Source organism: Ursus maritimus, unplaced genomic scaffold (genome assembly GCF_017311325.1).
Source record: "Ursus maritimus isolate PB19 unplaced genomic scaffold, ASM1731132v1 scaffold_12, whole genome shotgun sequence".
Classification (NCBI taxonomy): Eukaryota; Metazoa; Chordata; class Mammalia; order Carnivora; family Ursidae; genus Ursus; species Ursus maritimus.
Window position 1 is genome coordinate 20,677,639 of NW_024423564.1, and position 18,187 is coordinate 20,695,825.

At 36.9% G+C, this 18,187-nt stretch overlaps 1 protein-coding gene across 11 annotated transcripts in view; it reads left to right on the forward strand.

Annotated features, from left to right (window-relative positions):
- DPH5 (diphthamide biosynthesis 5) overlaps nucleotides 1-18,187 on the forward strand; it is a 63,123-nt gene that overhangs the window by 10,551 nt on the left and 34,385 nt on the right. For all 11 annotated transcript variants that reach the window (XR_005834081.1, XR_005834079.1, XR_005834080.1 and 8 more), the window contains exons 4-6: nucleotides 3,977-4,085; nucleotides 14,832-14,952; nucleotides 17,692-17,731. Coding sequence is in view for 5 of the 11 variants with exons in the window: in XM_040626985.1 (XP_040482919.1) it covers nucleotides 3,977-4,085; nucleotides 14,832-14,952; nucleotides 17,692-17,731 (270 nt within the window). In the remaining 6 variants the exon portion in view is untranslated. The remainder of the gene's footprint in view (nucleotides 1-3,976; nucleotides 4,086-14,831; nucleotides 14,953-17,691; nucleotides 17,732-18,187) is intronic.

Sequence of the window (18,187 nt, forward strand, 5' to 3'; positions counted from 1 at the left end):
AAAGAGTTGTTAATATTTTGCCTGGGGTCACAAGGGAAGACCAGGCATATCTTGGACTGACATTTATCCATTCAACAAATATCTTTGGAATGCCTATCTCCTGACAGGCACTCCTAAATGCTGGATATGTGTTAGGTGATAAAACACAGGGTTTATAGTTTAGTAGAGGAGGTTGACATCCAAGATCAAGGAGAAAATAACAAATTTAAAATTTTGGTAGGCCTGTAAGGGAAGAAAAATAAGGACTAACAGGAATAGACTAATTTCTGTGGGGTCATGTGGGAAATCCTTTTTGTTATATTTTAGGTAATATTTAAGTAGGTATCTGAAAAATAAAAGGAATAGCAGAAGGAAAGAGCATTGTAAGCAGAGGGAACTGCAAGATGTATTCAGGGACCTGGAAGAGCATAGTGAGTGGCCGGAGAGAGAGATTGAGAAGGAGTTAAAGAGGTAGGCGGGACCCAGATCATGTAAGGCCTTGGAGGGGGTAGGGATTTTGTTTGAAGTATTCTGGTAAATCTGTGAAGGATTTTAAGCAGGAAAGAATCACAATCTGTTTGACATTCTTAAATGGTCACTCTAAATGGTCGCATGAGTGGATTTTAGGGAGGCAGGGTGGCTTTGGCAGAGATGAGAAAAAGGCAAAGTGGGAAAAATTGAGAAGGAAGAATGCCAATATGTATGTAGTAGATGAGGAAAAGGAGACAAGCAAGTTTTCTAGAATTCCAGCTTTAGGAACTGGATGGTGCCAGTTGTTGAAATGAAAACTCATAGGGAAAATAATTGGGTAAGACAAGAATTGGATCTGGAAATGTTTTAAATTTGAGATGTCATGTAGGCAATTTGATATCTACTGCTGGAGCTCAAGGGAGGGGGATACCCTGGATATGTGGTTTTTGAAGTTATGAGTATGTATCAGGGGAGAGGGAGAGATAGGATGTTTAAAGCCAGAGAAACGGATGAAATCACCAGGAAAGAACAAGAGGAAGAGAAAATCAAGCCTTAGGAAACACATTTTGTGGTCTGTCAAGAGCCAGAGGAGGAAGAAAACCAAGAGAATGTGTTGTCACGGAAGCCCAGAAAAGAGAAGACTTTAGAGAGGAAAGAGTGGTTAACTCTGATATGCTGCTGAAAGGTTGGGTTGAGGATGAGGACAGAAAAGTGTAAATTTAAAGGCATAGAGTTTGGAGTTTTTCATTGGTGGCTTTATGGAGGAGTTGGTGTTTGAGTTGGGACTGGCTAAAATTCAGTAGGTGAAAATTGTACACAAGGTTGGCAGGGGATGGGAGGGGAAAGGTGAGAATTCCACATAAATGAAGAATCAAGGCCTACCAAAAGTGCCTCGATGCTGTTACTACCCTGCTTAAAAACCTTAAGTGACTTTTCATGGCCTAAATCTTTTAACAATCTATCTACTTTTTACTTTGGCTACTCTTCTTTTTGACTATGCTAAAGCCCAGTTGTACTACTTTATTATTCACTTTATTCACTTGTCTTCTTTGGGCTTTTATGTAGGTCATTTGATTGTTTCCATTCCACATAATGCATTTGAACAGCACTTGGCACCTAGTAATTATTGAATAAATGTCAGCATTATTATCATTAGTCCATTTATTTCTCCAATATAAGTAAAGTTGCCGTGTATGGATTAATGTATATGATCCTTTTCCCCTCCTTCCACTCTTTCTTCCCCACATTTTGGATTTTTTTCTTCAAACTCAGTTTATAATACCCAGAAAATCAAAAGTTTTGAATATGGGTATTTTCAAGCATATATTGTCAAATTACTTTTCAGAAGGATTGTACCAGGGCGTCTGGGTGCTCAGTTGGTTAAGCATCTGACTTCAGCTCAGATCATGATCTCAGAGTCCTGGGATTCGTGCTCAGCAGGGATGCTGCTTGTCCCTCTCCCTCTGCTCTTCCCACCCCCGCCAACTTGTGCGCTCTCTGTCTCTATCAAATAAATAAATAAAATCTTCTTAAAAAGAGGACTGTACCAATTTATAGTGCTTCTGGTGGTTTATGAGAACATCACTTTCACCATATCATTACAAATATTAGTGAATTTTCAGATCATGAGCCATAGGACTGTCAAGTATGACAGTACTATATCTGTAAACTGTTATTATAAAATAAAGTTTATTTATTTATTTATTTTTAAAGATTTTTGTCTTTTTTTTTTTTAAGATTTTATTTATTTATTTGACGGAGATAGAGACAGCCAGCGAGAGAGGGAACACAAGCAGGGGGAGTGGGAGAGGAAGAAGCAGGATAGCAGAGGAGCCTGATGTGGGGCTCGATCCCAGAACGGCAGGATCACGCCCTGAGCTGAAGGCAGACACTTGACCGCTGTGCCACCCAGGCGCCCCTGTTTGTTTATTTTTGAGTGGGCTCCACGCTGGTCATGTATACACACACACACACACACACACACGATTTTGGATAGAGCCGCATGCCCAAAAATAGTAACAAATTTGTCTTTACACACACACACACACACACACACACACACACACACATTTCCAGTCGCCATAACTGAAACGTTTGCATGACCCTGGACTAGAAGGAATGTCCAGTATAGTGTTTTAAGCCTGTGTTTCAAACCAGTTTTTTCTTTATCATGAAGCAATATAGTTTGGGTAATTGTGATGATAAAATACCAGTTTTTCATAGCAGAAATCTGAGGGGCTTATTTAATCACATTTATGGCAGCTTCACAAAATGAAATCATTTTGCCAGGTCATTAAATCTCCATAGTACACCAACCATATCTGGTCATTTTAAATGAAGTTGTGATAAAGAGAGATATAATTTTAAACCAGGTTTTCTTTCTGCTCATCTATTCAAATGACTCACCAATAACTAATTCAGTTTTCCTTAATCTTAGTGTTAAGTAGTAAAATTTTGTTGGAGATGATATTAAAAACATTCTTTATAACTGGCATTTATATTATTTTTTAAAAGCTTACTCTAAATCAAATTAATGATTGTTTTTCATACTAGTTTTTATTTTATATGTGATTAAAAACAGACTTCCCTGGTGGGCATTTGTTAATCTGTTTCTGACTGCCTCATGGGGTGAAAGCCCTTGATCTTCCTACTTGGTATGCATTGACCAGTTGACAGGTTCTGCTGGTTTGTATGTAGTTTCTCAAACATGCTAATGTTGTTTTCCCCAGCAGGGTCTGGAGTTTTCATCAAGGGGAAAAAAGGCCTTTAATAATGCAGTTCTAAATTGATGTGGGGTTACATTTCACAGTATCCGTATTTATATTTACATACAGTCTCTCTCCCCACGGTCTATCTAATTATAATCATTAGATTTATCCCAAAAAAAGGAAAGGCAGCAGGCAGGATATGCACACACATACACATGCATACATACTAATTATATATACAATAACCAGACTGAAAACAGTTATAAATAAAGCCACTGCTAGACAGATGTAAAATCCAACTATGGTTATATCAGATAGAACCCTAATATAAAGGCAAAGAATGACAGGCTACAAAAATGCTCTGTACCATCTGCCTTGTTGTATTTCAAAACACAAAAAAGAAACCTTTAAAATAGAGCAGAAATCAAAGAGTAGGTCTAATTGTGCCATAATTTAGAACTCAGACCAGTCATTTTGAGAGTTTAAAGGGGCCCTAAGACCAAAAAGTTCGGGAATTGCTGCTCAGGAGTTTAGTCGCTGAGCTACATTCCACAGATGTCTTTGCAGGTATTGACAGGACCAAGAAGAGCAAGTAAAACTTCCCTTCCTCTGTAGCTGCCAAGGCTGCTTTATGAGTGGAACAAGTGCAGTTCAGCATTATAAAGGCCATGTGGAGACTTAACAGAAAGCCCTGAAGTTGAGGAAAAGCAGCCCCCATAACCCTTTCATTGACTGGAACTCATGAAATATTACACCTGTACTGTCTTAAAAAGTCAGTGTTGGCTATTTTAATCCAACTTGGTCTTTTCTCTCTACAGGGCTACCACACACAGCGATCTTATTCTGAGAGCAACAAAACTGGGAATCTCTTACCGAGTTATTCACAATGCTTCCATAATGAGTGCTGTAGGCTGCTGTGGTTTACAGGTAATACTACAAAGAAGGTGTTTTTTTTTTTTGAATGGTAGTCAGCAAAAGTGTTTTGGAAAACTACAAACTGCAGGTAGATTTTGTTATGTATCATGGATTTTAAGATGTTACTATTTTATATAATACGTTAGTGGGTACGGAATTTTTTAATGCTGAATTTTTTATACTGTTTTTCTGTAACTTAGATCTTTTATCTCCTCATTGGAATGGACCACTGAGATTTAGCTACAGAAACATTTTAATCTTATATCCAACTTTTGCATACAAATACAGGGAGATTTAATCTAATTAAATTAGTTAAGTTTTCCTAAAGCCTTTTCACATTCTTCTAAGTAACTTACTCTGCATTGCTGAAGCATGTTTTTCTACACAGTTATAATTTTCTGTGCCATAAACAGCATTGTGATGCAGCATTTCTTAAAAGAATGTGTAAAAGAACCAAAAGCCGGTCATGTTAGGGTTTTAAGCCACCTTTGTAATTATTGCTGTGTAAAATTGGTTGATTTTAACCTAACAGTCTTGATTCTGAGGGGTTAAAAGAGTGCCCCATAACTGTTTTCCAGGGTTTTCTTCCAAGCTGCTGATACTCATTTTCCAAGTTTGATAATCTGTGTTCTGATGCTCATATATATGTGAACTATGACAACCATGACTGCTCCTGGCTAACACTGGCTTTAAGACTTGATTGCCTGTTAGGACACGTTCCCATTTCAGATATATCATAATAGAAAAAAAATGTGCATCCTAGAATCTATGAAATGAGGTATTCCACAATATGTCTTCCTGGAATGTGTAATTTAAAATAGATATTTACAACAAGAATATACATTAGCATTGGACAACAATGCTGTGTCTGTAGCTTTAGAAATACAGAAAATACATTTTCTGTATTACCTAGGAAGAGTATCTCAATTTAATTGACATCCTGGCCAGTCATCTCAGAAATACTGCCTTTGATTCTGAAGAATCAGAGAAAAGGTATAAATGATTCACCTTTCAGTATTCATCACTTGCTCTTAGTTTATTACATTTAAAGTGGCAAAAAATTTTGCTGTCTTTTGTCTTCGAATAAAATGCATACTTTAAAAAACCTTGCCAATTCAAGTCTGCTTTCGCTTTAAAACCGTTCTGAGCATTTCTGTGTTAGAGAAAGGAGTTTCTTCATTCTCAGTCCAGTGTTCTTTTTTGTAGACAGTGTACTTTTTAAGAACTGATGGTTGCCAGGAGAAAGGAAAAAGAGAGGAATAAATGAATCTTGTGATAGACAAAGATGTGTAATAAACCTTAAGCTAATAGAGTATATATGTTTTTCATATTTTTTTTTCCTTTCCAACATATTTTGGTCTAAATTATCATAACTTATCAGTTAAAGGTTTTTGCTTCTTTTTAAACATAAAATTTTTTTAAAAGATCCTTGTCTTCATCACATGTATATCTGTCATTCAGACTGGCAAGAACTAAACTAGGGTGATCCTGTCCTGATCCTCTCGACTGGTAGAGGGGTGCAGTGTTATTGTTTTCATGTTTAAAATAGATGAAGGTATTTGAGAGGAAATTTACTGTGAGAATTGGCAGTCTCCATTTAAGTCCTTAGGATCATACCCACATGGTACATAGATTATTTTTTAAAAATGTAGCTTTCTCTCAGTCTTACATAGAATTTCTCTAGGCAGCCATAAAACATTGTTTCCCCATCTTGGTTCTATTCTCTAATCTGGATATGAAAATGACTTACTACTTGTGTGAAAAACAGGAAGTGCCTTTTTAGGTTCTGTCTTATGTCTTTGATGAAATCTCTATGACAGTATACTTTTTTGTACCACCCAAGTTATTTATATTCCAGGAGAAAGAGGTAATTATTGATACCTTTCGTACAGTTTTCTAAGATAAAAGGCATTAAAAATACAGTCAGTATATTCTTGGCACTTTTAAATTTTAAAACAAATGTATGGATATCCTGCATAATACATAAACTTTGGCAAAGTCCCCTTCCTTAATAGTAGCTGCTCTTTTTCTTTTCAGTATTTGGATCAGCATTTATGGGAAAAACAATAACCTACACCACTGGTTCTCAGACTTTGGTATTCATCAGAATTACTTAGAAGGCTTGTAAAAGAGATGGCTGGCCTTCCCCTCAGATTTTCAGATATAGTAGATCTGGGGTGGTGGCCTAAGAATTTGCATTGCTAGCAAATTCTCAGGTGATGTTGAAGTTGCTAGTGTAGGTACCCATTTTGAGAACCACCAATCTAGACAGATAAAAAATTTCTTAGAAAGTTAAAGAACTGTACTGTCTTTCTCTTAGCATGGCAGAATTGGAAAAGTAGATTTTAGTTCCCAGAAATACACTTGCTAAATGTAGAATGTATTACCTTGCCATGCTCTCTTTCTCAATTTTTTAAAAGGGAAGTGGGCACCACTTTCGAAAGACATTCTGTCATCTCTGTGAACACTTTCCCATGAGTTACTGGGAAAACAGCCATCAAGTTATTGAACAGAAGTACTGTGATAGACCTGAACAGTACATGCTCTGCAACATTTTTTTTTTTTAAGATTTTATTTATTTGAGACACAGTGGGGAGAGAGAGAGCGAGAGCATGAACAGGGGTGGGGGCGTAGAGGGAGAGGGGGAAGCAGACTCCCCACTGAGCAGGGAGCCCAATGCAGGGTTTGATCCCAGGACCCTGAGATCATAACTTGAGCTGAAGGCAGATGCTTAACCAACTGAGCCACCCAGGCATCCCTGCAACGTTTTTACATTAGGTTAAAGAGTACTAGTACGAAATTCATAACCTGGAACTGGGCACAGCTTTTTTTTAAACTTATCAATTTGTTAACCCCTTTTGAGTTATCTTACTGTTGTTTTCTAAAGCAGCATAGAGAGCTCAGAATTGACTGTTGAGTATTTTTCATTCACTTTGTAGTTTATTAACTAGCAAAAGACTCCTTATTATCGGTTTAACAAAGGTAAGTAGTTGGCATAGACTAACACTTCTAATTCTGTTATAGACATGCCATAAGATAGAATTTTTATTGCAAACCCCATATCCCTATGAAAATTTTCCTTGTTAAATGGATTGTGTATTGGTGACTGCTAAGTTAGACATCATTAAAAGGAATCGTGATCCATTTATTTAACAAGTATTGTTTGCCTACTTATTGTTTCTCTACTGAGTGTCTTTGGATACACTGATAAACCTTCCAAGAAGGTTCCTGCTCTCAAAGAGCTTACATTCTAGTAGGAAGGAAAGGCAACAGCAACAGTATCAGGTAGTGGGAAGTGTAAGAACTTCAGGTAGACTGACAAATGTTAGAGAGTTGCAGTTGGATGGTCAAGGGAGGTCTCTCTAAGTGGTGTTATTTAAGATTAGATATGAATCAAGAAGGAAGTAGCATATTCTAGTCACAGGGAATGGTTTATGTAAAGAGTCTAAAATGGAAATTACCTTGGCTCCTCGAAGGAATCACAGAAGGGCTTATTGGAGAGTAGTAGGCAGGGGAAAAGTGATCTGAGGTCAGATAGGTAGATAGGGTTGGATCACTAGGCTCTCTAATCCAATGTCAGGCGTTTGAATTTTATTCTTAGTGAATTGATCACGTAGAAGAGTATGATTAGGTTTAATTTACTTCCAGACTCTAAAGTCTCTCCTTTTGTCTTGTGAAGAATTCGTAGTCCTGACAGAGATATTAAGTATGTGTATATTAAGTGAAAGAAGCATGACACAGAAGACCATGTATTGTAGGATTTTGTTTATATGAAATGTCCAGAGAAAGCAAATTTATGAAGACAATAATTAATTGTCTGGGGCTGGGGGTGAGAAGAAATATTACTTATTAAAGGGACATATGGGATCTGATTGGAGTGATAAAAATTTTCTAAAACTATATATGGTAGTGGTTGCACAGTTTGGTGAATTTACTAAAAATCATTGAATGTACACTTAAAATGGGTGATTGTTATGGTATGTAAATTATATCTCAATAAAGTGGTTTTAAAAATGAATTACAAGAGGTTTGCTAGATGAACAATAAGGTAAATACATTCCCAACAGAGAGAACTATTCAGTTAAAGGAGAGAGTCATGGAAGCACTTTGGAGAATCTAGAAGGTATTACAGAAACACACACACACACACACACCCCAGTGAATACATACATACGTACCACAGAACCTTGGCTCCTAGAGATTATTTAACACAAGATTGCGAATATATATGTTGGATAAAAACGGACTATATATTGGGTAGAACTGGCAAAGGATAAGTAATAATGGGAAAGGTTTAGAGTTTAACTGCAAATTAAAAGGGCTTGGTTTTGCTTTTGCATAGGCAGTAACTAAGGAGTCCTCTAACTTTTCTGGATCTGGATAGTCAGGTTTCCTAACTGAAAGGGGATGAGATGGGGACAGGGAGGAATGCTGGACAAGATCAGTGGTTTTCATAGTGTACCAGAATCTATGAAGATGCTTCAGCAATTCTGCAGAAAATGAAGTACTTGAGACCAAAGAGCAAAAAATAAATCCCTGAGGAGTCCAGGCTTTATCTTTAACCCTATTGATGTTCTGTTTAAGAATTTATTTGGACGAAGAGATTTGGCACTAAAAAGTATGAAGAATACTAAGCTAGATAAATTTTAATGTCCTCTAGATTTAGAAGCCAAAAAGCTGGCCTGTTCTCTAACTTTAGGCAAAGGTTACTTTGACCAAGATACATTAGATACCCAAATTTTCATTAAGTAAATTTTTGGATTTTTTACAATTTAAATATTATTTATAAACAAGTATACTTTAAAATCATGTTCTTTGAAATTCCTAAGTAAGAGATATTTCTAACACTTGTATAATTTGTATTTTGAGGATTTCTCTAGTCAAAGAAAAATCTATTTGTGAAGAGCCAGGCAAGTTGGTTTTATTTAAGCATTCTGATTATGAAAAATCAGGGTTTTTTGCCAGTACACAAAAGGCAAGAAGAACAAAGTCCTTTTTCTTGAATTCTTCAAGTTAAGCATTTAGTACCTTAATCATGTAGAATCAGAATTGCTTTCATTCACCATTGTTTCTGCTTTAGAAGAATTGTTTTAAAAAATAACTTTATTTTCCTTGATAATCAGTGACATATATACTCGTAGAAAATTGGGAAAATACAGTAAGTGTAAAGAACATGCAAGCATCCATAGTCTCACTACTTAGAGGTAACCAAAGTTAGTTACTAGTTTGGTATATTTTCTTTCAGTCTTCAACTCTTGTTGAACCTGTATACACTGACCTGAAGGTGACAAGCCAAATAAAGAAGAAATTACAAATTGTAGCATATTTTCTTTGTTCAGTATTTATCATTTCTTATTATCATTTGTGTGAATCTTTTTTTAAAATGTGACTAAATATGTGGTGACTAAAATTGTGTTTGAGACATTTTAAAGGACAGATAAATGAGACAGTTCAGTGAAACCCGATAGCAATGATTTCTGCATAAAAACTGCTTTATCAGTTACGGCTGACTTCAGGGAAAAGGTTGTATAATTTTCTCATCATTATGAAATGCGTCCACTTTCTCTGTTGCGTGAGTGACCTTAATTATTGCCATATGTTTCTCTGTTTATATAATACATTTCTACTTTGGAAAAAATGTATATTGCTTTTAAAAAGTAACAACTCATTTCCTTCCTTTTTTTCATAATACAACACTCATTGTGATAAACAGCATTGTTTTGACCTTGTAGTAGTTCTTACTGGTAGTTTTCAAAAGCATTGAATTGATGTCATTGTTGTCCAGGAACTAATGTAGAAATGATAAAGCCTAACCTAGTACAGAGAACACTAAAGTAGGTAATAAGGAGATCTGCACTCTACACTGCTATGTAACCTTAGAAGAACTCATCTGAGTAAGCTTCCAGTTCTTTTAGTCACTTTGGAATTATTTTGACCACCTGCTGAATCATGGGTGTATTAAAAATGTTTTTCTTTCCTTTCAATTTCCACTGTAACTGTTTTTGTTTTGTTTTTTGCTTTTAAGATTTTATTTGAGAGAGAGAGTGCACAGGAGCAGGGAGAGGGGCAAAAGAAGAGGGAGCCCAAGCAGGGCTCAATCCCAGGACTTGAGATCATGACCTGAGCCAAGGTCAGACGCTTAACCGACTTTGCCACCCAGGAGCCCCTCAACTGTAACTGTTTTTAGTCAATATTTTAATAGCCACCTTACCATCATTCTCTTCCACTTAATAGTTTTCTTTTTAAATTACCAATGTGATGGTACCATTCTTCTACTCCCACATTCCTGGCAAATCCTCATCCTGTACACAATATTCGGTTACTTTATGTGTTTATATGTTGGGCATATTATAAACTTCTTGGTTTACTCATCTTCCATTGCACTTTATCACGGTGCCATGCATATAATCAATATGCAACAAACATTTGCTGAGTTGAATTGCTTATTATCTTCCCCACCCCACCCCAAGCTGATTTATCTTTAGAATTAGTGCTTTAAATTAAAATTCTTTCATTTAATTCATATGTGGATTCTCTCATATGTGATACTATAAATTTTGTGGCTCTTTTGTCTTCAGTTTTATCTATGTACCTAGTATATGGCCATGTGCATAATCTTTCTTAGTGTCAGCAGATCAGTGTTACATCCATGTGAAGAAAAATACATGTGGGAATTTAAAAAAAACAACTCCAAGACCAATATTTTGTATAGAAAACTAGTAACACTTGAATATGTGGTTTTGTGGTACGTTTTTTGACAACTCTGCTGGGTCAGCTTTCTTTTACTTCACAGATTGAACTGATCTGATTTAGTATTTATGTTTATATGTAAAAGGTACATGTAGGGCTTCACAAAGTTCTTACTAGCAAGTTAAATTTTCTAATTTTTCTATATGTAAAGAAGATTTTTCAAAAGATTTATCTTGTATTAGAGACAGAGCACAAGCAAGGGGGAGGAGGAGGGGCAGTGGGAGACGGAGAGAATCCTCAAGCAGATTTTCCACTGAGTGCAGAGTCTGACGTAGGGCTCGATCCCAGGACCCTGTGATCATGACCTGAGCCAAAACCAAGACGCTTAAGTGACCGAGCCACCCACGTCCCCCAAGAAGATATTTTTTAACTCAAAAATCACAAACTATTTTTTATTTGAATATAAAATGACAAAAGCATTAAAACCTAATTATAAAATGAATTTTATAAAACATCTATGCTTCTGAAAGGAAGGAAGTATTGATGGAGTGAGATGAATTAGAAGATTATTAAGGTTGTTCAGGCAAGTGGCCATGAGGACTCAAACTAAAGTAGGGGTAAAAGAAATGAAGTCAGTTCTAGATAAATTATAGAGCTGGCATTGACAGGAATTGTCACGTGGAAAGCCTGTCAGGAATTAAATACTTTAAAAGCAAGTCAGGCAATAGCTATTTCTAGATAATTGCTTAATGCCATGCTAAATATTGCCCAAGTGTTCCCACGTCTGGTAGGTTGTTCATACCATCTTGCTCTTTCCCCATGATTAACTTCCTCCATCTTACCCACCCTTTAAGATCGAGCTTATATCCTATCTTCAGAAGTTGTCTTCAGGTGCTTTCCGCGTGGGGGTAATGCTCAACTCTTTCAATACAGTCTGTATCTCATTTTTTATAATTATTATTTACTACCTAATATTTGTCTTTCTTGTGCATCTTCTTGCTTTAGATATTGCCTTATCTGTAATTAAATGGGTCATTTTGAGTTTTTATCTTCAATAGATGAAAAACATAATCCAATATCAAGTTCGATAAACTGCTTTCTTTATAACTTACTTCAGGTTAAAACCAAAAAAGACCCCATATTTATCTACTGTTCTCAGAAAACAGCACTTTTTGTCGTCTCTAAATTTAGATTTGCATCAATAATGTTTTGGGGGAAAACGATCACAGCACAAAGGCTCACATTTATAAGACAGTGCTTAGACTTCTGCAGCGTCATTCTCTTCCCTGTATGATTTTACTTCAGTTTCTTTATGGTTTACTGGTAAGTCCTTGGATTGTGAAACACAAAGGACTGATCTTTATGTTCTTTGAGGGGCTGACATCTTAAATGGTGAAACTGTTTGCATAATGTTCCAGAATTCATTGAAGAAGTTTGCAGCACGGCCATGAGAATGGTTACAGTCTATAAATCAGGGTCATAGAAAGCAGTGCTTATGTGAGGCTTTCTTTAATCCCCCAAATTAGACAATTCCAAGATGCTTTTCCACAGCATGCTGCAGCTAGTGTTTATATGTGACTAGCATCTCAATTCTCTCTTAAATCATCTATCCCTTTCTCTCTGAATGAAGAGTTTACCTTCATGAGTATATTTCCATGACTCTTAAATATTGAAGACCCATCTAAAGGGTGTACATATGGTTGCATTTATAATTTTCTTTAACTCCGTAGTTTTCTTTTTTACAGAGTAATACTAATATTTCAGAATCTGATCAGAGATGCCAAAAATCCTTTTTAGAACACAAATAGTTAAACTTGTCAGAATCAAATCATACAACAACAGTAAACATCATGTCAAATATTTGGTAAGGAAAGTGGTTGGATTATAGCAAGACACAGCATTTTAGGACATTTTCATATCATCATTATGAACATATTGTTATTATATTGTCAAATCTCTAACATTTATTGTTTTTACTATGTGCAGTGTACTAGGCATTCTACACACTTTGTCATTTAATCCCTAAGAAAAAGCAAATTATTAGCTTTATAGTTATACACATTTTACAGGGGAGTGTCTTGTGAAAGGAAGGTTACTTGTCCATGATCACCCACCCGGTAAGAGCCAGAGCCGTGACTCCAGAGCTTTTGCTTGCTCTGTGAGGTATAAGCAAGACTACATTATCCATGAAGGCCAGAGCTCTGGTTTGGTTCTCACTTTTATACCTGTGCATAGCATAATGCCTGGCACATAGTGGATGATCTATAATAAATATTTTTTAGATAAAGTTGTCTCTTATAGAACAATAACAATAGCAGAACCCTCCAGCGGGGCTAGGCATAGTCCTTGTAGCTTGGGTGAATGTATTCTAGGAATTCCACATTGGAACACATTGGAACTCATCAGTTGGACGCATTTTTCACAGAGAAACATTATATGTGGCAAGAAGATTCAAGACTCTGAATTCTTGAATTTACATGGGTCTTTCTACACTGATCTGAGAATTCAGCTGCCACTGGATGGCGTGGCTTCCATAGACTTTTTAGACAGTTTTCAAGTAGACTTTGGGAGTAAAGCTCATTGGTAGGTAAGTTGGAAGTGGTGGCCATGTAAGGGACATGATGAGCTTAAGAGTACTGGTTATAGTTTTTAGGACCTCAGTGTACAAAAAATGAGAAAAGTTGAGCTTTTCTAGGGATGGAAAGATGGAGGACCCTGAATGCCCCAACTTTTCTGTTTCCTTTCTTTCTGCCTCCCCCTTACCTCTTACAACAGCTTCTTTTTTTTTTTTTTTTAAAGATTTTATTTATTTATTTGACAGAGATAGAGACAGCCAGAGAGAGGAAACACAAGCAGGGGGAGTGGGAGAGGAAGAAGCAGGCTCATAGCGGAGGAGCCTGATGTGGGGCTCGATCCCGTAACGCCGGGATCACGCCCTGAGCCGAAGGCAGACGCCTAACCGCTGTGCCACCCAGGCGCCTCACAACAGCTTCTTAAAAGTGATTTGAGAAGCCTTAGGATGATAATCCCTTCCACAGGCTTAGAAAATTCAGTGATGTCCTGCAGTTACACACCTATTCCAGTCACAGTTTGTGGCAAACGACTAGATTAGATTTCCCATGGTTAGTGCTTTCCAGCTCTATTATCAATTCTTGCAAGCACTGTTTAAATTGGATAATTAAGGCTTTATGTAACTTTAGTGGCATATTACTTCTGAATAACTTTTTACATGTTCACAACCTTATGAATAGGAACGACAGTATGTTTTTACTCTTCCTGTTTTGGAGATCAGGACTCGGAAAGAGCCATGTCACACAGCTAACAAGTTGCAGAACCAGGACGCAAAACTGGATTTTCTTAGCATGAGATTTGGAGTTGGGCTCACTTAAGTGAACTGTGAAGCCAGACTGGAAGATAGCTGGAACCAAGCAAGCCTCTTGGTTGTGTGATGGTCAAATGGAATGGGTGGGCTACTTGGGAAAGGAGGACGTTCCCTTTCATTGAGCTCTCAGTGGAGGAAACAAATAGTGGATAAAGTAAGGGGGTAGGTTTTGAGAACTAGCTACAATGAGTATACAACCTGTGAATTTTACTGAGTTGTCAAGGTGGAAAGGAGCACTTCCTCGGACCTAGGTTTGAGTCTTTTTCATTACTCACTAGCTGTGCAACTCTAGTCAAATCAGCTTGATCTTTCTGAGCCTTGCTGGTCTCATCTATAAAGTGAGGATAATAATATAAACCTCGTGAACCCTGCTCTGACTGCTCCAAAGTCTTTGTGTCCTTCTGGGTTTTTTCTGTGTCAGTGTTTTTAGCAGCTACATAGCTGAATCATGAACTGGCTGCATACATTGCTATACTGAATGCCAAAACACTGGAAGCACTGCTGGAAGGGCACCAATGAGACAGACCCCAGCTGCCAGGGACGGAAGAGAACATTTACTACTTCTGTGACAGATCTGATTCCCAACCCATCTCATGTCTGGTTCTCATTTTTTGTTTTGGTGGTTATCTTTGAAATAGTAAGTAGTGAATTGTTCCATCGTTAATTAATGTTTTTATTTTTTCTAGTTGTATAAGTTTGGAGAGACAGTTTCTATTGTTTTTTGGACAGACACTTGGAGACCAGAAAGCTTCTTTGACAAAGTGAAGAAGAACAGACAAAACGGCATGCACACATTATGCTTACTAGGTAAGGGTTTGGGAGTTTTCTTAAAGTCACTATATATGGAGTTGTCTTACGATTCTCATTTTGTTTTGTGGGTGACTAGCTGGAGGTAAGAAAGGACCCAGTCTAGCCACTCTGTACACTACATGCTTTTCCATACTCTCTGGGAGGTACGCATTTTCTGCTCCAAACGCCACGTGGCTATTCCTGCATGCATACCATAGTTCATGCTCCTCCCCTCTTAAGTCCTAGTGGATACTCTCCACCATTCTATATCTTACCCATTTATCCATCATTCAGTTTACTGCAGTTCAACAGACCTATATTAAGCATTTACTCTTGCCAAGCATCATCCTGTATCTTCCTAGAGACGTTCTTTGAATACTAGAGTGTTGATACTATCAGAATTACAGATGTGAAAGAGACTCTGGAGATCATCTTATTGAAGCCCATTTTATAGATGAAGTTGAGGCCGAGAGATATTAAATCATCTTCCCACTGTGTTACCCAGTTTTATTGCTGGCAAAATTGAGATAGCCTGTCATTCATAGTTTTTTTACTGTATCTTCCTGTATTTGATGTCCTTTGTAGAGTTAGGTTTTTTGGAATACTAAGGAAGTATTAGACATGGGTCTTGCCCTCAGGGTTTTGAAATCTAGTTGCTAAGTACACGAAAGTTTAAAGAACAATTAAGTTCTGTTATATGGAGAGGCAGGAAAGACAAACCAGAACTTTGGCTCTTGAATTCTCTTTCTAAGAGCTGCCCCTTTTCTCAGCTTTCCTGGGAAAAGGCAAACAAGGTTAAACAATATATCTTCCTTGCTCCATGAACAAAAGCAGGAACAAGGTGTGAAGTATAAGATATCATGATTTCAGATCCTCAAACCATAGGTCTTGTCATTTAATCATCTGGAATTCTCATCATTTAAATTAGTATATATTTATTGGATGCCTGTTATGGTCCAGACCCTGTAGGGATTAGTGAGAATATACCATGTTAGAAAACTACAGAGAATTTAAAATGTACTTGGAAAGACAAGATAAGGGTATGATACAATTAGAGATGAACAAAATATAGTAATAACTATATAGGTATTTCAAAGAACAAAGAGCTTTTGAGGGGAAGTGAACATAGGTTTATGAAGGAGTTGGGACGTATGCTACTTAAGGGGTGGTTTAAAATGGGCTGGTGGGTGGGTGGTAGAGCTGCATGCATAAATTTATTCAGTAGACATTTGTGGAGTATCTTCTGGGTATTTTGCATTATTCTAGGTGCTACTAAGGTGAATAGGACATGCTTACCTTCTAGCAAGTAGAAGTAGAAGGCAATCATTGTGGCCTGTGTGAAGACAAGTGAAAAATATTAAGACTGGTCTGGCTTGAGATTAAATATTCAATAATGCAATCTTTAAATGCAGTTCAATCAAAAAGCATTTGCCTGTAAAAATTCTCCCCAACACTCTTCATTTTTAAAACCAAGTTGTGTAGAACATATTATTTAAAAAATTAAAATATTAAACTAAAAACTTTACTATCACAACATTTTAGAACCTCAAGGTGAATAAACTAATAAATGTGTTGACTTAAAAAATCTTAACAGATACCACATAAAGGAAGTCTAAGTTGACATACACTGTTAACCGTACTGCAGTCCATTTTCAATAACCAATATGAACTTTTTCTTCTATGTGCTAGACAAGTGGAAATATTAAATAATTAATGACATTTTGAACCCGAAAAGTACATTCACCGCTGGTTCCAAGAACATTTACAGATACTTATAAGGATTAACCTCTGCTGTATTTTCCTAGGAAACTCTTTTAGTCTTCTTTATAAGAACAACTGTGATAATCACTTAGGAAAGCTGTAGAAGTCTATCAAAAAGACCCCCCAGTTGCACTGTATTTATTTTTGCAAAAGCAAACTTTGGCTGAACCATTTGTTTTTAGCATGTAGAACAGGAAGCAGCTGTTGCTCTTGCTGTTGTATGCTGAGTTCCTGTGAGGATGTAGAGTGCTTGTGCTTTTTTACCTTTTACCAGATTGTTCAGCTGAGCATCAGTGATTAACAAGTGTAAAGAATCAAATATTTGTGATGCTTGCATTTCAAGCTTTAGGGGAGCAGAAATTATGTGCGTTCTGGCCTCTGTGGTAGCCCCATCTCTGGCAGTCAGTGCTTGGGAAAGCCCTGTTGAAAGTATGATTGATTTTAAAGTGCTTATTTGTAAGTTATTAGTCCTGTCTTACCCATTCACAAGAAAGCAAAGGTTTCTTTTCAAAATGTTGTCAGAATTTTATTCTGTTATGTTACATGCATTAAAGCTTACATCCTGGTGCCTGAAAAATAGGTAAAGGATAGGAACATAACAAGACTTCTCAGTTGAGTCTGTGGTTACCAGCTAGTCGAAATGAACACAATGACTTTGATTAGCTGTTAGGTAGTGTATATGCCAATATTTATCTAACTCTTTCCTGTGTCTTCTTTTCCAAGAGGAAATTGGATCCTTTCAGGATGGTCTCAAGGCCAACCTCATGTTTGTTTTCTAACTAATGATCTTTACACATAACAAGCTTCCATTCTTCTCGATATTTCCATAAAAAAGTGGCTAGATACAAGTGTGAGGGAAGATTGTCATAAGCTCTCAAATGAGCATTTGGGAGACTTGAGAAGAATGTTTTCCCAAAATTTAGGTGACTCAACTGAAGTTTACACACAGGGTTTTGGGTAGTTGATTAAAAGAGAACTATTTTTTGCTTCCTACAGACATCAAAGTAAAGGAGCAATCTTTGGAAAATCTAATCAAGTAAGTTCTTATTCTGAGAATGTGTACGTCTATTTTTAATTCCTTGAATAATAAATTCTACTTAAACAACATGAGTTCTAAAGATTGTTGAAAATCCGCTTTCAGAGACACCTGGGTGGCTCAGTCTGTTAAGCGTCTGCCTTTGGCTCAGGTCGTGATCCCAGAGTCCTGGGATCCAGTCCCGCCTCGGCCTCCTCACTCAGTGAGGACCCTGCTTCTCCCTCCGCCTGCCGTTCCCCCTGCTTCTGCTCTGTCTCTCTCTCGGACAAGTAAATAAATAAAATCTTAAAAAAAAAAATCAGCTTTCAGTAACAGATGCAAATTAAACACTTAATCTTATGAAAGATCTTAACAGTGTAATAGGGCAGAAATAGCAGTAGATCTCACAGATTCAGTACTGAGAATGGTGTTTGGCACCTAATAGGCACTCTGTAAATATTTGTGGAATGAATTAAT